This window comes from Chlorocebus sabaeus, chromosome 18 (assembly GCF_047675955.1).
Source record: "Chlorocebus sabaeus isolate Y175 chromosome 18, mChlSab1.0.hap1, whole genome shotgun sequence".
NCBI classification, from domain to species: domain Eukaryota; kingdom Metazoa; phylum Chordata; class Mammalia; order Primates; family Cercopithecidae; genus Chlorocebus; species Chlorocebus sabaeus.
In genome coordinates this window covers 73,616,815-73,638,547 of record NC_132921.1, presented here as the reverse complement: position 1 = coordinate 73,638,547, position 21,733 = coordinate 73,616,815, and the positions used below count along the sequence as shown (strand labels likewise).

The 21,733-nt window shown below is 41.2% G+C and overlaps 1 protein-coding gene across 7 annotated transcripts in view; it reads left to right on the top strand.

Annotated features, from left to right (window-relative positions):
- Positions 1–21,733, top strand: part of SPIRE1 (spire type actin nucleation factor 1) — a 191,690-nt gene that overhangs the window by 110,457 nt on the left and 59,500 nt on the right. For all 7 annotated transcript variants that reach the window (XM_037982988.2, XM_037982990.2, XM_037982989.2 and 4 more), the window contains one exon: positions 21,176–21,253. In XM_037982988.2, coding sequence (XP_037838916.1) covers positions 21,176–21,253 — 78 coding nt within the window. The remainder of the gene's footprint in view (positions 1–21,175; positions 21,254–21,733) is intronic.

Genomic DNA, 21,733 nt, shown 5'->3' with positions numbered 1-21,733 from the left:
GCACGCACATGCTGGTGTTAGGGGTTGATGGTCCTGCATATGCACATAAATGGGATGGCGGGGGCTACCATGTGAAGTTCAGGTATGAAGTAAGAGGGAGGCCAGGCACGGTGACTCATGCCTGTAATCGCTGCACTCTGGGAGCCCAAGGCAGGAGGATCGCTTGAAGCCAGGAGTTCAAGACCAGCATGGCCGGCAAGGCAAGACTCCATCTATTAACTAACTAACTAACTAACTAAGTAAATAAATAAATAAATAGGGAGATGTGAAATGGGAAAAGATAGAGTATCATAGAAGTGCCAAAGACTGAGATAAAATAATTTTAAGACTAGAAAGTCAGTTGATTTTTTTCTGATACATTCCTAGCATGGTCTAGCCATCATTGCTTCCATGTTGAGAGTGTGCAGTATGCTCGCCAAATTCTCCAGTAACTCATTGTTTCATAGTGGGGGTATAATGATATTATAGTAGAAACTTGATGTATCATAGAAGTACACTGGTTTAGAAGAATTTTTTGAAAGCTTTCTTTAAAGCAAATAACTCATTTTTAAATTTATTTCATAATTTGAAATATTTGTATTAACACTGATCTTTTTAAAAATCCCCTTTATTGGTGCATCATACCATTCATTATTCATGTAACTTCTTAAAATCAAATAGCATTTGCAAGACTTCTGTTTACTCATCTTTAAAAATGGGGAGGAAGGCCTGGCACTCAGTGGCTTAATTCTGTAATCCCAGCACTTTGAGAGGCCGAGGCCAGGTGTTTGAGACCAGCCTGAGCAGCACAGCAAGATCCTAAAATCCTGGAATCCTAGCTCCTTAGGAGGCGAGACAGGAAGATCTTTTGAGCCCAGGAGTTTAAGGCTGCAGTGAGCTATGATCTCACAACTGTGCTCCCGCCTTAGTCATAGAGTGAGACCCTGTATCTAAAAACATAAAAATGGGGGAGGGGGCAAGACATGTTAAGCTTCCATCTAGTCTTAAAATTTTATGCAGAAAATACAATTTGTGTGACTAAATTTTTTGTTCTATTTATTCAACAAGCTTTTCCTCATTTTTGTTATTAGTCTTATAGTGTAGGCAAAGTGTATACAGATAAATAAGTCCTTTCCTGGTAAAATTTTCTATGAAATTATTGTATACTGTTTTATTTTATATCTTAAATTTGAGATAGATCTTACAGAAAAGCAGTTCAGTGTTGTAGATAAATTAATCAAAATTGAGGATGCTCTAGGCCTTTTAAAAACACAAATTTAACTTTTTAAAATTGGTAAGCTAGCTGTAATATTCAATACTGGCATTACTACTATATTGATGTCAGTATAGGCTAAAAATAAAATAATTTTCACAATCTACTGGTAGAAAATCCTTGTACAGAATAAATTCCTAATACAGTAACATTAGTCATCAATGAATGAACAGTGAAAATAATTGCGCATTGTATAGCATGTGTTCATGATATCGCAGCAAGAACTTTATAAGGCATGTAAAATAGATTTTTAATGTCCTAATTTCTGTTCTCTAGATTATGTACTCAAAGTGATGAAAATTTTCTCTCCTCTTGTACTTTCTTGTGTCATTCATACACATAAACATCACCCAAACTAAGGTAGAATATTTCAAACATTTTGATCTTTGAGAGATAAGATGTCTAATATCGTTAACTCATCTTGGATTTCTTCAGCAGTAGGCTCTACAGGTGTGGATTGTCATTTCTGATTATCTGATTATAATGATCTTTACACTTGTCTCAAGTGTGGCTGTACCCGTGGTGCTTAATTAGTTTCTTCACATATTAAGTTCTTCTTATAAATGTTGTCTTCATTGACCCTTTCTTTTTTTTTTTTTTTTTTTTTTTTTTTTTTTTTTTGAGACGGAGTCTGGCTCTGTCACCCAGGCTGGAGTGCAGTTGCCGGATCTCAGCTCACTGCAAGCTCCGCCTCCCGGGTTTACGCCATTCTCCGGCCTCAGCCTCCCGAGTAGCTGGGACTACAGGCGCCGCCACCATGCCCGGCTAGTTTTTTGTATTTTTTTAGTAGAGACTGGGTTTCACCGTGTTAGCCAGGATGGTCTCGATCTCCTGACCTCGTGATCCGCCCGTCTCGGCCTCCCAAAGTGCTGGGATTACAGGCTTGAGCCACCGCGCCCGGCCGACCCTTTCAAGTATGATTCTTCACTCACACCCTTCATACCTCATCTGAAAGGACATCTCCTCAGGCCACCCCAGACACCTTTATGTATTCAGCACACACTGCCCTTTTTTTTCTTTTTTTTTTTCTTTTTTTTTTTTTTTTTTTTTTTTTTGAGACAGAGTCTCTCTCCTGTCGCCCAGGCTGGAGTGCAGTGCTGCAATCTCAGCTCACTGCAAGCTCCGCCTCCTGGGTTCCCGCCATTCTCCTGCCTCAGCCTCCCGAGTAGCTAGGACTACAGGTACCCGCCACCACACCCAGCTAATTTTTTGTATTTTTAGTGAGACGGGGTTTCACCATATTAGCCAGGAATAGTCTTGATCTCCTGACCTCGTGATCCACGTGCCTCAGCCTCCCAAAGTGCTGGGACTACAGGTGTGAGCCACCGTGCCCAGCCTGCCTTTTTTGTTTTAATCGCATTGCCCTGTTATCTCTTTTTTAGCAGCCATCATGGTCTGTAGTTGTTTCGTTGGTCTCTTTTCTTATTCATTGATGTCTGCCACTAGAATATAATCTCATTGAGGGCAGAGACCTTTTCTCTCGAATTCACTGTTATATCCCAGTGTAATGGGGACTCCGTAGATATTTGATCATTGTTAAGTGAATTAAGTAATCTGTGGTTTAGCTATTGTGGTCTAGTTTCTCACCATCTGTGTTGCATCTTGGTCCCCTGATGCTCTTCAATTATCTCCAGAATGCAGAGCCTCCCTCATGTTCTCACTGTGTCTACCTTACCCTGCCTCACGCAGTGGTTTGACATCTCTTGCCTGGGCCATGACATACCCTCTAATGTTATTTCCCTTTTCATGACTTCTTGATACTTGTAGGTGGAAAGTATAAACCCCTTAGCATGGCATGGGCAGCTGTTCACAATCTGGCCCAGTTCTGAACTCTCTAAGCTCTTGATTGACCATTCATCACCGCCCCATGCGTGCTGATTCTACCTACACTTCCTTCATTCCTGAATGTCCAGGGCCTCTGCACGTACCTGAAATGTCCCTTTCTCCTCTTTGCTACCTAGAAAATGCCTACTTCTCCTTAAGACCTAACTCAAATGTCTACTATTCTGAATTGCTTTTTTTGATCAAAGTCTTTCTTTTTTCTCTATGTTCATTCAATGAGCACTCCACTCTGGCGTCTTTCTGTCACTTACAACAGTGACACTGTGTTGTAATTACTGTATACTTACATCTATCACTAGACAGTGAACTTCTTAAGGGCAGGGACCATGTTTATACTGGCAGCCCTGTCATAGATTTAGGGACCCAAGACAGTGTATCTTGTATGTTTGCTTTGCTGCCTCCTAAGCTTAGGGTAACACTGGGGCATCCATCAGCGAGATTAAGTTTTTTTTAACCTAATAAATATTAGCGTTGGAGTCTCCTAAGCCCTTAACCTTTTTTTTTTTTTTTTTTTTGAGACGGAGTCTTACTCTGTCACCCACGCTGGAGTGCAGTGGGGCAATCTCAGCTCACTGCAAGCTCCGCCTCCTGGGTTCATGCCGTTCACCTGCCTCAGTCTCTTGAGTAGCTGGGACTGCTGCAGGCACGTGCCACCATGCCTGGCTAATTTTTTATATTTTTAGTAGCGACGGGGTTTTACCGTGTTAGCAGGATGGTCTCGATCTCCTGACCTTGTGATCCACCCGCCTCGGCCTCCCAAAGTGCTGGGATTACAGGCGTGAGCCGCCATGCCCGGCCAACATATTTTTATTCAAGAAGAAACAGAGGAGAATAGAATCAACCTTAAGAGGCCGATTATGGAGTTATCAGGAGCCAGGAGCAGCCAGGAGTGGTGCACAGCTGATGCACACCTGGGCCTCCTGGACACACAGCTGCCTCTTCATGTTCATTCTGCTCTCCAGAAGTGGGAACCTGAGGGCTGGGGGTTGAAATTGAATGCTGCTTTATTTTCATTAATTTTTAAAAGATTTCTAATGTAACTTATGTACTTGGGGGAAGAAAGATCGAAAGCCTTCTGCAGCAGCTCTAAGCCCAGACAACCTACATCAGGTTTACCAAAAGGCCTATCCTTGTATATAACCGCCGCGTATCTCATCCTTTGTTTATATTAATACTTTAATCCTTGTGATGTTCTTGTGAATTTGGTAGTATTACCCTTCACCGCCCGACTCATTGTGTAGAGAGAAAAACTGAAGCGTGGTTCAAGAAACTTTAATAAAGTAGCTGCCCATGATGATAAAAGGACTTAAAATTAGACCTAATTTTTAACTTGGTACAAATAATAGACAGTAAAAGTTGATCTTGAGATAGGAGGTCAGGATGTGAAGGAGGTGCCTACAAACCTTAATGTAGAAGAAACAGTGGAGGAACTTGGGATTTTGATGAAGACTTGACAGAACATAATAACCATATGGAGACATCACAAAGCCTACTGAATGGAGAGATGCTGGCTGTCAGAGGAACTAGGATCAGCTGGCAGAATCATTTTATTTATACAGGTTATTTAAAATGTCTTCCATGGCCGGGCGCGGTAGCTCACGCCTGTAATTACAGCACTTTGGGAGGCCGAGGCGGTGGATCATGATGTCAAGAGATCGAGACCATCCTGGCCAACATGGTGAACCCCGTCTCTACCAAAAATACAAAAATTAGCCGGGCGTGGTGGCGTGCACCTGTCATCCCAGCTACTCGAGAAGCTGAGGCAGGAGAATTGCTTGAACTCAGGAGGCAGAGGTTGCAGTAAGCCAAGATCATGCCACTGCACTCCAGCCTGGCGACAGAGTGAGTCAGACTCCTCTCACACACACACAAAAAAAAATTAAATTAAATTAAAAAAATAAAATGTCTGCCATATGATGGGTACTACTATGATTAATACTGCTAACGTTTATTCCATACTTACTCTGCGCTAAATGCTGTTCTAAGACTTTATGTGCATTAATATTCATCGAGTCCTCACAGAAGTCATGTTTTAAGTGCTACTCTTACTGCCTTTCTCACTGTGGGTACGATGGTGAATGAGACAAACCTGATCTCTGCCTTCACAGAGCTCCAGAGAGCAGGGAGGACAGTGTAGGAGCAGGTCATCCAGCACCATGTTCGAAGGGCCGTGGCCAGTGGGCACAGGGTGCTATGGAAGCAACCAAGGGGACCATGCCCAGCTTCCCAGAAGTAACTTCAAAGCTGAGACCCAAATGCTGAGGCAAAATGGTGGATGGAAAATGCGTTCCAGGCATAGTAAACAGCACACATGAAGGCCAGGAGACAAGAGCAAGCAAGGTAGAAGGGCAGCGGGAGAAATGGCTTCTCCAACACTGGGACCACTGCCTCAGAAACGACTATGCAGGGATGCTATACAAGCATCTGATGGGACGACGCACCAGAAGAGTCTTTGGTTTGTGACTACCCGTGCTCTGAATGGCTTTCTGCCGGCATCACACACATCTGCTTGTGTATGTGTGTATCTTCAGTATTCTGACCCTAGATTCTGTACTGCTTTCATCACTTGTTTAGCATATATTACTGAACACCTCTGTGTTCCAGGTAGTGAGTTTCGGAGCATATGGTAATCTCTAAGTCTCATTGCTCAGGGAGCTCTGTAACACCCCTAATGAGCAAGGCATCGTGGTAAAGAAAATGAACTGCATCCTGGGGGGAAGATCTTCTTTATGATGCTAGGAATGAGTAGATGGAGTTACAACATACTAAAAGCTAGTCTTTAGTTCTTCAGGTTTCAAGAAATAGAACTCCTTTGTTTTAAAGATAGTTTTGCTTTAAAACAGAAATCTTGATAAATCTGTGGCTACTGGGGGGCTTTAATCCAGATGAAGCTGGTATGAGCAAGGAAGCAGGTCCTGTGCGGATAGTCACGAAGTTCTGTACACGTAGGATCTGATTTTAATTACTAATGACGTTCATTTATTGTTTCCTCCCCACTCCAATCCCCCATAAATGCTTGATGTGAACCTTTTTTTCTTCTAAAAGCAGCAAGAGAAAAGAACTTCAGGGGTATAATTAAACAGATGAAATGACAACAGTGTTGAATTAAATATTAATTTTTTAAAAAATGTATAACATAAGTGGGTTTGTTTTTTCTATATTGATGTATTATCTTATATACTTTAACTCCCATTTCTACTTAACTAGCATCACGATAAACAATTTTTATTTATTTATTTTTTTTTTTTGAGACGGAGTCTCGCTCTGTCACCCAGGCTGGAGTGCAGTGGCCGCATCTCAGCTCACTGCAAGCTCCGCCTTCCGGGTTTATGCCATTCTCCTGCCTCAGCCTCCCGAGTAGCTGGGACTACAGGTGCCCGCCACCTCGCCCGGCTAGTTTTTTGTGTTTTTTAGTAGAGACGGGGTTTCACCATGTTAGCCAGGATGGTCTCGATCTCCTGACCTCGTGATCCACCCGTCTCGGCCTCCCAAAGTGCTGGGATTACAGGCTTGAGCCTGCCCACGATAAACAATTTTTAACCTTATTTTTAAGGTGCACCCAGCCCACAATAAACAATTTTTAACCTTATTTTTAAAATTTTAATAATAGCCTTTATTACTTTTTTTTTTTTTTTTTTTTTGAGACAGAGTCTTGCTCTGTTGCCCAGGCTGGAGTGTGGTAGGCTGATCTCAGCTCACTCTGCAAGCTCCGCCTCCTGGGTTCACGCCATTCTCCTGCCTCACTATAGGCGCCCGCCACCATGTCCCGCTAATGTTTTTGTATTTTTAGTAGAGACAGGGTTTCACCCTGTTAGCCAGGATGGTTTCGATCTCCTGACCTCATGATCCGCCCACCTCGGCCTCCCAAAGTGCTGGGATTACAGGTGCGAGCCACCGTGCCCGACCACTTTTTTTTTTTCTTCCTAGAGAGACACGATCACACTCTGCTACCCAGGCTGGTGTGTAGTGGTGTGATCATAGCTCTTTAGCTCCTGGACTCAAGTGATCCTCTTGCCTCAGCCTCCCAAGTAGCTAGGACTACAGGTGTTCACCATGGTGGTTGGCTGATTTTTTTATTTTTATTTTTGTGGAGATGGGGTCTTCGTATGCTGCCCAGGTTGGTCTGAAACTCGTGGCCTCAAGTGATCCTCCCACCTTACCTTCCCAAAGCCCTCAGATTACATGCATGAGCCACTGTGCCTTTCCTGTTATTACTTCAATGTGTAATTCTGCACAATTGACCAGGCATGGTGTCTCATGCCTTATAATCCCAGCATTTTGGGATGCTGAGATACGAGAAGCACCTGAGGCCAGGAGCTGAAGAGCAGCCTGGGCATAGTGAGACCCCTGTGGTTGGGACTAATCGGGAGGCTGAGATAAGAGGATCACTTGAACCTAGGAGGTGGAAGGTACAGTGGGTCAGAGTAGTGCCACTGCACTGCAACCTGGGTGACAGAGTGAGACCCTGTCTCTTAAAAAAAAAAATCTGCACAATTTAGGTTGAATTTTAAGAAAGTACATTTTTAAGGATGTATATTGTTAAGATATTAATTTAGCTATTTTGGTTTTAAATTAAAAACTTAGAAAAGTACAAATTAGGTTTAATGATTTTGTTGTGAAAAACTTAATGTTAAATTATTCAGCTTTGCCTTCCAATCTGTTTTACTGACTTCTTTGATCTTTCATTTCCTAGAATATTTCTGAAGTTTTCCTAGAGAGAAGAAAACATTTTCCCCCCCTCTATCGGTATAAATAGCTATGCTGTTTAAAAGTAGTATTTTGCCAATGTTGTGATTTTCTAAATGTTTAAATGATTCTCACTTACATGGGATTTTGGTTTAAACCTCATTGGCCAAATTCTTCTGAATGGTTAAATCTTATCCCAAATTTAATGAAATCCTAGGATGGGAGGATGAGTTATTAGAGTCAGTTTATCTTTAGCTGCTAATATTTGACTAGACATTACAATTATAGGGTAAAACAATGAACTGGAAATAGGCATGGCTTATGAATTTTTCAAAGTATTATATGAGTATGTTTTACGCAATATAATCCAATACATATAGAGAAACTTTGTTAAGTGAGTTATAGGCATACCTCAGAGATATTGCGAGTTGGGTTCCACACCACTGCAATAAAACAAATATTGCAGTAAGGCAAGTCACACAAATTTTTTTGTTTCCCAATGCATACAAAATTAATAATCTTTACATATATTATAATCTATTAAATGTGCAATAGCATTACATCTGAAAAAAATACACAGTTTAATTAAAAAATACTTTATTCCAGCCAGGCGCCATGGCTCACGCCTGTAATCCCAGCACTTCGGGAGGCTGAGGTGGGCGGATCATGAGGTCAGGAGATGGAGACCATCCTGGCTAAGACAGTGAAACTCCGTCTCCACTAAAAATACAAAAAACTAGCCGGGCGTGGTGGCGGGCGCCTCTAGTCCCAGCTACTCAGGAGGCTGAGGCAGGAGAATGGTGTGAACCCGGGAGGCGGAGTTTGCAGTGAGCCGAGATTGCGCCACTCACTCCAGCCTGGGCGACAGAGCAAGCGTCCATCTCAGAAAAACAAACAAACAAACAAAAACTTTATTCCTAGGAGTTTGAGACTAGAGTGGGCAACGTAGTAAGATCCTGTCTCTGCAAAAAATATTTTTGAAAAAATTCTTTTAAAAATTAACCTGGCATGGTGGCTCATGCCTGTAGACCCAGCTACTCAGGAGACTGAAGTAGGAGGATTGCTTGAGCCTGGGAGATCAAGGCTGCCATGAGCTGTGATTACTGTGTTTTGCACGCCAGCCTGGGCAACTAAGTGAGACTATGTCTCAAAAAAAAAAAAAAAAAAAAAAAAAAGAATAAAGTACTTTATTGCTACAAAATGCTAGTGATCCTATGAGCCATCAGTGAATTGTAATCTTTTTGCTGGTGAAGTGTCTTGATCCAATGTTAATGGCTGCTGACTGATCAAGGGGTGGCTACTAAAGGTTAGGGTGGCTTTGGCCCTTTCTGAAAAATCAGACAAGGGAGTCTGCTGCATCACCTGTGCTTTCTTTTCACAAAAGACTTCTTTGTAGCGTACAGTGCTGTTTGATAGCACATTACCCACAGTAGAACTTTCAAAATTGGAGTCAGTCTTCTCAAACTCTCCTGCTGCTTTATCAGCTAGGTTTATATAGTTTTTGAAATCTTTTGTTGTCATGTCAACAATGTGCACAGCATCATCACCAGGAGTCGATTCCATGTCAGTAAACCACTTTCCTTGCTCATCCATAAGAAACAACTCCTCATTAGTTGAGGTTTTCTCATGAGATTGCGGTAATTCAGGCACATCTTCAGGCTCCACTTCTTATTCTCTTGCTGTTTCCACCACATCAGCAGTTACTTCCTCCACTGAAGTCTTTTTTTTTTTTTTGAGACGGATTTTCGCTCTGTCGCCCAGGCTGGAGTGCAGTGGCGCGATCTCGGCTCGCTACAAGCTCCGCCTCCCAGTTTCACGCCATTCTCCTGCCTCAGCCTCCCGAGTAGCTGGGACTACAGGCGCCCGCCACCGCGCCCAGCTAGTTTTTTTGTATTTTTAGTAGAGACGGGGTTTCACCGTGTTTTGCCAGGATGGTCTCGATCCCCTGACCTCGTGATCCGCCCGCCTCGGCCTCCCAAAGTGCTGGGATTACAGGCGTGAGCCACCGCGCCCGGCCTCCACTGAAGTCTTAATCCCCTCAAAGTCATTCGTGAGGGTTGGAATCAACTTCTTTCAAACTCCTGTTGATGTTGCATTTTGACCCCCTTTCATGAATCACCAGTGTTCTTAATGGCGTCTAGAATGGTGAATCCTTTCCAGAAAGTTTTCTATGTGCTTTGCCCAAACCCATCAGAGGAATCATTGTCTATGACCACTGTAGCCTTACAAAATGTAGTTCTTAAATAAGACTTGCAAGTAAAAATTACTCCTTGATCCATGGGCTGTACAATAGATGTTGCGTTAGCAGGCATGAAAACAACATTAATCTTGTATATTTCCATCAGAGCTTTTGGGTGACCAAATGCATTGTCAGTGAGCCGTAATATTTTGAAAGGAATCTTTTTTACTGTAAACAGATTTGCTGTCATCCAGTCTTTGTTGTTCCATTTGTAGAGCACAGGCAGAGTAGAGTTAACATAATTCTTAAGGGCCCTAAGATTTTCAGAATGGTAAATTAGCATTGACTTCAACTTCATCACCCACATTGGCCCCTAACAAGAGAGTCACCCTGTTCTTTGAAGCTTTGAAGCCAAGCATTGATTTTTCTCTAGCTATGAAAGTCCCAGATGGCATCTTCTTCCAATATTAAATTGTTTTATCTGCACTGAAAATACGTTGTTTAATGTAGCTACCATCATCAGTTAGCTACATCTTCTGGGTAACTTACTGCAGCTTCTACATTCAGCCCTTGCTGCTTCACCTTCTACTTTTATCGAGTGGTGACAGCTCTTTCTCTTAAATCTAATGAACCTATCTCTGCTAGCTTCAAACTTTGCTCCTGCAGCTTCTTCACCTTTTTCAGACTTTATAGAATTGAAGAGTTTGGGTCCTGCTTAGGATTAGGTTTTGGTTTAAGGGAATGTTGTGGCTGGTTTGATCTTCTACCAGACCACTAAAACTTTCTATCTGGAATTAAGGCTGTTTTGCCTTCTTATCGTTCATGTTCGCGGAGTAGCACTTTTAATTTCCTTTAAGAGCTTGTCCTTTGCATTCACAACTTGGCTGTTTGGTGCAAGGAGCCTAGCTTTCGGCCCGTCTTTGCTTTTGACATCCTTCCTCACCAAACTTAATCATTTCTAGCTTTTGATTTAAAGTGAGAGACTTGTGACTCTTCCTTTCGCTTGAACACATAAAGGCCATTGTGGGGTTATTAGTTGGTCTAATTAAATTATCATCGTGTCTCACGGAATAGGGAGGCCCCAGGAGAGGAAGAGATGGGGGAATGGCTAGTGAGTGGAACAGTCAGAACACACATTTATCAGTTAGGTTTGTTGTCTTATATGGACACTATCATGAGCACCCCAAAGCAATGACAGTAGGAACATCAAAGATCACTCCTCACAGATCTCCAGAACAGATTTAATTTTAAAAACATGAAATATTGTGAGAATTACCAAAATGTGACAGAAAGACATGTAAATGAGCCCATGCTGTAGGAAAAATGGCACCAACAGATTTGCCGAACTCAGGGTTGCTGCAAACCTTCAATTTGTAAAAGCACAGTATTTTGCCAGGCATGGAGTGGCTCACATCTATAATCCCAGCACTTTGGGAGGCTAAGGCGGGCAGATCACTTGAGGTCAGGCGTTCGAGACCAGCCTAGCTGACATGATGAAACCCCATCTCTACTAATACTACAAAAATTAGCCAGGTGTGGTGGTGCGCACCTATAATCCCAGCTACTCGGGAGGCTGAAGCACAAGAATCCCTGGAACCTGGGAGGCAGAGGTTGCATTGAGCTGAGATCATGTGCCACTGCACCCCACCCAGGCAACAGAGTAAAACTATGTCAAAAAAAAAAAAAAAACCCCGCAGTATCTGCTATGTACAACAAAGCGAAAGGCAGTAAAATGAAGTATGCCTGTACATATATTATTTCAGTTAGCCCTATGCAAGAAATCATAACTTGATGAAATTACTGAGCTCAGTTTATCTTAAATAAAACTAAAAAATATTTTACCTAAAATGAAAAATTACATACATGTATATAAAGTATCTTCTGTTGCTGGGGGGAAAACAGTGTTTTTTTAAATTGACTAGGCTGTTATGAATTGGTTTTTGTCTGTTTTTAAAATCTTATAGCCACACTTTATAGTCTGTAAATTGGTTGAAAAATCAAATGTAAGTATTTCCCACCCCGTAATCTCTTACCAAGCCAGTAGCCAAATCCACCGGTGTCATAGGGCCAATTGCACATTAACTAACTCACACTGAGACACCTGTTTGTGACATGTCTTCAGCTTGTTTTCTGCTTGAATAGGCTTGCAAAGACAAAGCCCCAAGACGTCTTTCTCATTCACAGATTGAAGGGTATTTTAAACAGCTTTCTCATATTCCTTGCCTATTCCTCACCTCATGCCAACACCTCCAATAATAAAATTCTGGCATTTAAGTTGGCTGGAAGTTTCTTTCTAGACCTAAAATAGGTTTATATCCCTCCAAGTGCTGAACATACCACTTTTTGACAGAAAATCCACCACCAGATGTCTTTTTGTAAGTGTGCCATGTGTTCATTTTAATGAGATCATTCATCATTTGTAATGTTCAGGGTCCTTGCTGCTGTCTGTCTTTTTTCTGTTTGATCTGTTAGTTTTGTTGTGAGTGTTGGTAACATGCCGAGCACTCGTCTCATCAGTGAGGAATAAATCTCTCTTCCCTCCGTGTCATTGCTCTTAGCGCTGCTCTCCCTGTTAGAGTGTTCACAAGAATATTTTACTGAAAGCTCATGGAAGAACTCTGCCACCTTTCAGATCCTGCAGCTTTTAAAACTTAATTTATTTTTAACAAAAAATTTCACATGGTTCAAAACCCAGGAGGTATAAAAATATTACATTAAATTGTACCCTTCTATTTTTGTCTCCTACCCACACTCTCCCTATATACACAACAAATATTATTTCTTTTTTATCTTTGCAGAGAGATTTTATGTATAACAAGTGCGTATCAGTATTTTCTTCCTCTTTTCACTTTTAAACTTTCCTTTTTTATTTAATTATATGTCTTAGAGATCATTTCATATGAGTAAATAGTTTTCACATCTGTAGGCCTTTATAATCTGTTATGTGGGTATGCTGTAATGAGTTTAACCAGTCCTATATTGACAGCTATTAAGTAATTTCCATTATTTTGCTATTACAAACAGTGGTGTCATGCATAATTTTTAATCTATTTTTCGTGAGTGTGAGCGTAACTGTAGGGTAAATTCCTGTAAGTAGACTTGCTGAGTCAAAGGAAATGTGCATTTATAATTTTTATAAAGTATTACAATATTGTCCTTCATAGAGGTTTACTAGTTGATACTGTCCTTAGCAATGTGTGAGGATGTCTGTTCTCCTACATCTTCACAATGTGTTTTCACAGTGGTAAGTGAACATTAGTACCTTAATAGTTTTAATTTGCATTTTTCCTATTATAAATTAGATCAGATATCTTTTCATATACTTAAGAATCATTTGTCAATTGCTTGTTCATTTTCTTTGTCCATTTTTCGTTTGTTTTTTTTTTTTTTTGAGACGGAGTCTCGCTCTGTCGCCCAGGCTGGAGTGCAGTGGCGCAATCTCGGCTCACTGCAAGCTCCGCCTCCCGGGTTCACGCCATTCTCCTACCTCAGCCTCCCGAGTAGCTGGGACTACAGGCGCCCGCCACTGCGCCCGGCTAATTTTTTTCTATTTTTTAGTAGAGACGGGGTTTCACCATGGTCTCGATCTCCTGACCTTGTGATCCGCCCGCCTCGGCCTCCCAAAGTGCTGGGATTACAGGCGTGAGCCACCGCGCCCGGCCTTTCTTTGTCCATTTTTCTAATGAGTCGTTGGTCTTACTAATTTGTCTTTACTAGGAAAATATCTCTTTGTGATATAATTTGTAAATATTGTCAGTGATATTTTAATGGTGATTTTTATCATCATCACTGCATTTCTATAGGTGTGAAGAGCTGATGAGTATAAAAACAGAAAAGGCGGATGTGTATCAGGAGACAATGTCAGTCCAGCTATGTGGAGCAGAGACATTCGTTAAACAGAGAGAGTGTATGTGTGCGTGCACGTGTGCAAACATATGTGTATAGGTACAAAAATACTGGAAGAATAGAGAAATTCTAGGAATTCTTTCCTAGAACCTAGAAATGAATTGCTTTCATTTTTATGACTTTATAGTTTTTCTAATTTCTGTAGTGAACCATATAAATTCGAATTAAGTAGTACAGAATATCAATTTATAGTTTATCTTAACATTTTACATTTTTTATTCAATAAAATGCTCTTGACTTTTTTCATAATTGCTATAGTTGTTATTTGGCCGCCGTCCACCAACCCCTCAGGGAGGAGAAGCGTGTTGTATCTTTAAGAATGCGCCATAAAGCTTGACACAAACATAAATCATATTCTTTTTTTTTTTTTTTTTTTTTTTAATTCTTTTTTTTGAGACGGAGTCTCGCTCTGTCACCCAGGCTGGAGTGCAGTGGCCGGATCTCGGCTCACAGCAAGCTCCGCCTCCCGGGTTCACGCCATTCTCCTGCCTTCGCCTCCCGAGTGGCTGGGACTACAGACGCCCGCCACCTCGCCCGGCTAGTTTTTTGTATTTTTTAGTAGAGATGGGGTTTCACCGTGTTAGCCAGGATGGTCTCGATCTCCTGACCTCGTGATCCGCCCGTCTCGGCCTCCCAAAGTGCTGGGATTACAGGCTTGAACCACCGCGCCCGGCCCATAAATCATATTCTTTAGTACTTATCCATTAACTCTGCATGGGAGACTTCCATTTATCAGAACAACTGCTATAACTTTCTACTGGGTTTTTGTACCCTAATTTCTGAAATATTAATTTGCGACTAGTCAATATGATAAAATATTTTTTCCCTCTTTTCAGATAAAATATATTTGAATTAAAAAGTCATAGCTCATAATCTGCGTGACTGATATTCATTTTTTAATTTATTATAGACAATATTGTGAAATAATGTCAGTCGTGAAATGTATTTAATAGTATTTAAGTATTTCTTTGGTTTTTTTGTTTTGTTTTTGTTTTTGTTTTTGTTTTGAGACAGGGTCTGGCTCTGTCACCTATGCTGAGGTAATCTCATGCGGTGGTGCAATCTCAACTTACTGCAACCTCTGCCTCCTGGCCTCAAGCAATCCTCCCACCTCAGTCCCCCAAGTATCAGCCCCCCAAGTAGTTGGGACTACAGGCATGAGCCACTGTGCCTGGCAGGAATTTGTTGCTTTTCTTTTCTCTCTTCTCTTCTCTTCTCTTCTCTTCTCTTCTCTTCTCTTCTCTTCTCTTCTCTTCTCTTCTCTTCTCTTCTCTTCTCTTCTCCTTTCCTCCCCTTCCCTCCCCTCCTCTCCCCTCCCCTTCCCTCCCCTCCCTTCCTCTCCCCTCCCCTCCCATCTCTTTTCTTTCTTTTTTTTTTTTTTTGAGACTGGGTCTTGCTCTTTTGCCCAGATTAGAATGCAGTGATGCAGTCACAGCTCACTGCACTCCGAACACCCAGGTTCAGGCAGTCCTTCTGCCTCAGCCTCCCAAAGTGCTGGGATTAAAGTTGTGAGCCATTATACCTGGCCTGCATTAGCATATTTTAACTGAGTTATTACAAACGTTTGTTGCCCAGTGTGGTTGCTCACGCCTATAATCCCAGCACTTTGGGAGTCTGAGACGGGCAGACCACTGAGCCCAGGAGTTCAAGACCAGCCTAGTCAACATGCAAAACCCTGTCTCTACTAAAAGTACAAAAATTAGCTGAGTGTGTTGGTACATGCCTGTAGTCCCTGCTACTCAGGAGGCTGAGGTGAAAGGATGGCTTGAGCCCAGGAAGTTGAGATTGCAGTGAGCCATGATCACACCATTGCAGCAACTTGGTCAACAGAGTGAGACTCGGTCTCAACAATTAATTAAAAATTTGTTCCAGGAATTTTTGAAATACATTCCTTATTATACATTTTAAAATTTCTAACTGAAAACATGTACACATGGCATAGGGAAGTAAGATAGTTTAAATGGTGGAAATGGTGATCATTAAAATGCTGTCATAAAAATACTTTATTATTATATTATTTTAATATGTGAATATATATGTGAATAAGAAGGATTTAATTAGTAAAGGGGTACTTATATGTGAGCTGATATTAGACCTACACAAATGGATTAAAATTATTCTCCGAGCATTTGACATACTTCTGATTCACAGAGTGGATTTTGTTTAAGTTGCCAGGAACTGAAAATGTTGGCATAGAGCAGTTCTAATTGCCAGCTTGAGAATGGTCATGTCAGAAATGGGAAGCATAATTGCCATGTGGGTTCTCCCAATTAGAACTTTCTCACCATATCTCAAGCACAGGTTGACATCTGTTATTACATTTCTGCAAGCAAAAAAAAAAAAAAAAAATCATTCAGAAGCTAAAGTATAATTGGCAGAAGCTTGAATCTAAAACAAGAAAAATCTGTAATTTACTTTCAGATAACTCATTTGTTTTTGCTGCTCACTAGAAAAATTGAGCTTTCTAGCCACATATTTGATCAAGCTTGTTTGATTACAGTATTTATAGATTCTAAGCTATCTACATTGATTTATTGCTGAGTCAGGATTTTGATTTGATGAAGAGGCTGAGGAGAGGTATCATTTTGTGAAACAAATTCACTTAGAATAAAACATTTTTGTGATGGAGTAAAAGTATTCACAATCAAATCCTCATAGATATTCATTGACTTATAATAACTAATACCTACTGAATGTTCACTATGGTCTGAGCTGAATGCTGTGCTTCATCTGTATTCTGGTGTATTTCTTCTATAAAATCCAAAAGATAGCTATTATTATTTGCACTTTAATATGTGAGAAAATCAAACAGGATCACAGCAATTAAAAAATTTGCCCAAAGTCACGCAGCTGGAAAGTATCTGAGCTACAGTTTGTGCTACTGTTCAGAAAAACAAAGAAACGTGAAATTCTTGGACCATTTAAATTACCTTCAATGTTATAAAGAACAAACAGATCGTTTTTCTTAGTGGCAAAGAGTGAGGGATTTGATCACAGCACAAATAACGGTAGAGATGTGGGCAGGCCTAACAGTGACATCCTCCTGACTACATTTAGTCAGGGATGTGTTGGAGAATAGTAAAAATTAACGTTGGGTGGAAAAGGGGCCCTGTTTTGGTGGGCATTGAAGCAAAAGAGTTTGGATTGAATATATTTTGCTGCTTCTCACACTATTCTACCAAAGTACCCCTAAGACATAAAAGCATGAACTCATATTTGTAGACTATGAGGACATATTAAATCATAACTTTCAGTTGCAAATGACAGAAACCCACTCAAATAAGCATGGGCAGAGTAGGGGAGAGATGTATTGGCTCACGTAATTGGGAAGTCTAAGGGTACAGCTAGTTTTAGGCATAGTTGGATCCAGAATCTCAAAAGCTGTAATTAGGGGTGGCGTGCTCCCTCCCTTTCCTCTCCAGCCCTTTCCAGGACAGTCTCTTACTACCATCTACAGCCCTATTCTCACACTCTACCAACTGAGCAACTCTAGCAGGAAATCTTTTCTGTTAATTGGGGCAAAAAAGTCTTAGAGGAAGATTTGGGGTCACATACCCACTTAGTAACCAGTCACAGTGGCCAGGAGATAGGCTGTGCTGGCTGGTCTGGGTCATGTTCTTAAGCTTGTAAATAGGAGGTGAGGTACTGGGTCAGCTCTCCTCAAACTGTATGGGATGCATTTCTCAACAGAAGGATCTTTATCAGAGGAAGGAGCAATAAGGGTTTCTTGACAAAATTAATGCTGTCCACTGAAGGATATATAATCTAGTGCAAGTTAAAATGTCTTTGAAATAGTGGATTTTACCTTTGAAATTAATGTAAGTTTTGTCTGAGATGTCTGTTGTAATATTTTTTTAATGTTCCATGCTGTGGATTAAGTTCCCCTAGGATTTCCTTGGGGGACTCCTAGGGGTAAAATGTGAATTCAGGAGGTTTTACTGGGGCATGCTTTTGGGAACACCTATAAGGGGTAAGGAAAGCAGGATTGAGCAGAGGGAACTGTTGAAATGTGATACAGATGCAGCAGAGGCCTCAGCCGATCCCACAGGGAGCTCAGCAGCTGGGAGTAGTTCTTCAGAGATGTCCCAGATTGAAGCAAGGAGGCCTGATCTGTATACTTCCTCACAGACCAGTAACTGGACACAGGTTACTCTAGGGAGGATGTAACTTTGACAAAGCAGCTTCCTTTGGCCAAGGGCAGTTCCTGAGGAGGGTTAAGTAGTGAGCCTTTAGCAGACATCCCTAGCCACTAGTGGAAGAGCATGCTGTTCCTGAAACAGGGCAGCTTACTGCAGCTTTCATTACATTAATTCCAGGAAAATGTGTTGTGTTTGTCTGTTGTTTTATTAATATTTTGTTTTATTTTATTTTTTTGAGACAAGGTTTCTCTCTGTTGCCCAGGGAGTGCAGGGGTGTGATCTTAGCTCACTGATAGCCGCAACCTCCCAGGCTGAAGTGATTCTCCCACCTCAGCCTCCTGAGTAGCTGGGACTACAGGCAAGCACCACCATACCTGGCTAATTTTTTGGTTTTTTTGGAGAGACACGGTCTTACTATGTTGCCCAGGTTGGTCTTCACATCCTGGCCTCAAGCATTCCTCCTGCCTCAGCTTCCCCAAATATTGGGATCATAGGCGTGAGTCACTGCACCTGGTCTGGAATTAAAACAAACAAACAAACAAAAAAAACCTCACACACACAAAAAACAGTATAGGCTTATAAAGATGAGTTTATTCATCATGATTTCAGCTTTTTTCATTTTTTTATGGTTTATAAACTCCTGGGTAAACAGTGTATTGCTTCTGTGGGATCAGCCTTTGGGTGACAAGGGAGAATATGGCAGAAAGAACGTGTTTCCAAGTGGGCGTGCGTCAGCCCCACCCTACATTCCATTATGTCTAAGGAAAGGAGGGTTATTAGAAGGTTGATCCATTTATGCGTACTTGATTTTCTCGGGCGCTAAGGTTTCAAACCAGCTTATTTGTTGCTGGTTGAATCTTGTTGACATGTTTAATACTATAATTACTTCTTTTCTTCTGTATGGTGTTAGAAATGAATTTCTTTTTCTTCTTTATTTTATTTTATCTATTTATTCATCCACCTATTGACTGAATGAGACACTTAAATGTAATGTGAGCCTGGGGTGAAGATTTATTTTCCTAAAATGCAGAGCATGTGTTTCTCTGTGGCAGAGAAGATACTTCTCCCCAACTTCCCTAGGGGATTCTGAATTTCGAGGAGAACGTAGATTTTTCTCTGAATATTACTCCCTCTTATTGAGCTTCCTCTTATTAAAGTTGACCTGGTAAGGGCTATTAAATAGGTTTAAGTATTTAAACATGCATGGTTGAAAGTGTCTTAGTCTACTTAATGAAGAAATATTTAGTAAGCACCTATTCTATGCAAGGCACTATTTTGGAGATTTGTGAATCCCATCAGTGAACAAAATACAAAAAAAAAAAAAAAAAAAAAAATTCTTCTTTCCTAAAGTCTGAATCCAGCAGGAGGTGGTAGACAGTAAACATATGAAATAAATATGTCATATAGACCACTAAAAAGGTAGGAGGAGATATGGGAAAAGACGTAGGCTAGAGTAATTGGGGATGGGGCTTGGAATTTGGTCAAGATAGACCCCGCTGAGATGTGAGGTGACTCAATCTGGGTATTTGAGATGTAAAGCATTCTAGGAAGAAGGTGGCAGCCAGTGTAAATACCCTAAGGCTGTAGTGGGAAGAAATAGTAGGAGATGAGGTAAGGTGTGGTGACTCAAGCCTATAATCCGAGCACTTTGGGAGGCTGAGGCAGGGGGATCGCAAGCCGAGGAGTTTGACACCAGCCCAGGCAATATAGTGAATATCTGTAGAAAATACAAAAATTATCCAGGCATAGGGGTGCATACCTGTAGTCTCAGTTACTTGGGATGCTAAGCTGGGAGGATTACTGGAGCCCCAGGAATTCGAGGCTGCAATGAGCTGTAATTGCATCAGTGTACTCCAGCCTGAACAACAGAGGAAGACCCTGTCTCTAAAAATAAATAAATAAATTTTAAAAATTAATATTTCAGACCAAGAATGGTGGCTCATGCCTGTTACCCAGCTCTTTGGGAGGCCGAGGCGGGCAGATCACCTGAGGTCAGGAGTTCGAGACTAGCCTGACCAGCATGGAGAAACCCCGTCTGCACTAAAAATACAAAATTAGCTAGGCGTGGTGGTGCATGTCTGTACTCCCAGCTACTCAGGAGGCTGAGGCAGGAGAATCGGTTGAACCAGGAGGTGGAGGTTGTAGTGAGCCAAGATTGCACCATTGCACGCCAGCCTGGGCAACAAGAGCAAAACTCCATCTCAAATAAATAAATAAATAAATAAATAAATAAATAAATAAATCAAGTTAAGTATTCATTATTTTCATATCAAACAAGCTAGATTTCATACAGTGCATTTAAACAGTCTTGATCAATGTGGGGATTAGGGAGAAATTTTTTAAAAACTCAGTTTTAGTGCAGGCAGGCCCATAGCTCATCAAAAAGTAAATATATTAGTGTTGAATTACTCTAAGTAGAATTAGTGTACCATAAACTTAGAATTAATATGTGAATATATTTTAGGAACCAAGATTTTCTTAAAGTTGCAAGTATTGAATTGATGCAGTTTTGAGGCATTTTTATCAATTAAAATTTACTTATCAAATTACTTGATAAATACATATTGAACATTAGCAAGTGCCAGTGCTTATGTGGCCTCTGAAGATGGGATTCTGCCTCATGAAGTCTAGAGGGAAGGCACTAATATGTGTAAAATTACAATGTTGATAAGAGCTCTAGAGGTATAATGGTGCTGTAAAATTTTAAAATAGGAGGATTTTGACGTACTCAGGGAGGAAAGGAAGTCTCTGAAGAATCGGTGATTCTGTTGAGTCTGATATCTGAAGGAAGAATGAAAGTAGACAATGACAGAGACCAGCCATGGGGTGAGGAGAGGAGAGCATCCAGGATCAGATTGCTGCAGCAGCCCAGGCAAAATATGATGGTGTTTAGAGTAAGGAATTTGTAGTAGAGATGAAAAGAAGGAGAGCTTACGTTAAAAAAAAAAAAGGTTGGGTTGGCAAGACCTGAGCAATCTCAGTCCATCCTCAGTAAAATGGATCCTCAGGGTTCCATTTTAATTGGCCCTAGAGTTTACAAAGCAATAGATTCTGTACTATCTCCTTCACTGACACTTGAATATATGTCTTATCTGAAGATATGTGTTAGGAATTTTAATTTGAGAAGGTAAGTTAATGAAATTTTTATGCCTGTTTTATTTTAACCTGTAGAATCTTAAGAAGATTCAAGAAATGGAAAAGAGTGATGAATCTAGCACAGATTTGGAAGAGCTGAAAAACGCTGACTGGGTAAGAGCTGGAAATGCTTTCTGATCTGTTTACTGTCTAAGAAATAGTATAATTTTTTTTTCTTTTTTGAGACAGGGTTTCATTCTGTTGCTCAGGCTGCAGTGCAATGGTGCAATCTCGGCTCACTGCAACCCCTGCCTCCCGTGTACTGCAGCCCCCACCTCCTGGGTTCAAGTGATTCTCCTGCCTCAGCCTCCCAAGTAGCTGGGACTTCAGGCATGTGCCACCACGCCTGGCTAATTTTGTATTTTTAGAAGAGATGGGGTTTCACCATGTTGGCCAGGCTGGTCTCAAACTCCTGACCTCATGTGATCCTCCCACTTTGGCCTCCCAAAGTGCTGGGATTACAGGCATGAGCCACTGTGCCCAGCCTGTATAATGTTTTTTAAAATGCTAGTTATTGGCCAGGCATGGTAGCTCACACCTGTAATCCCAGCACTTGGGGAGGCCGAGGCAGGAAGATTGCTGGAGCTTAGGAAT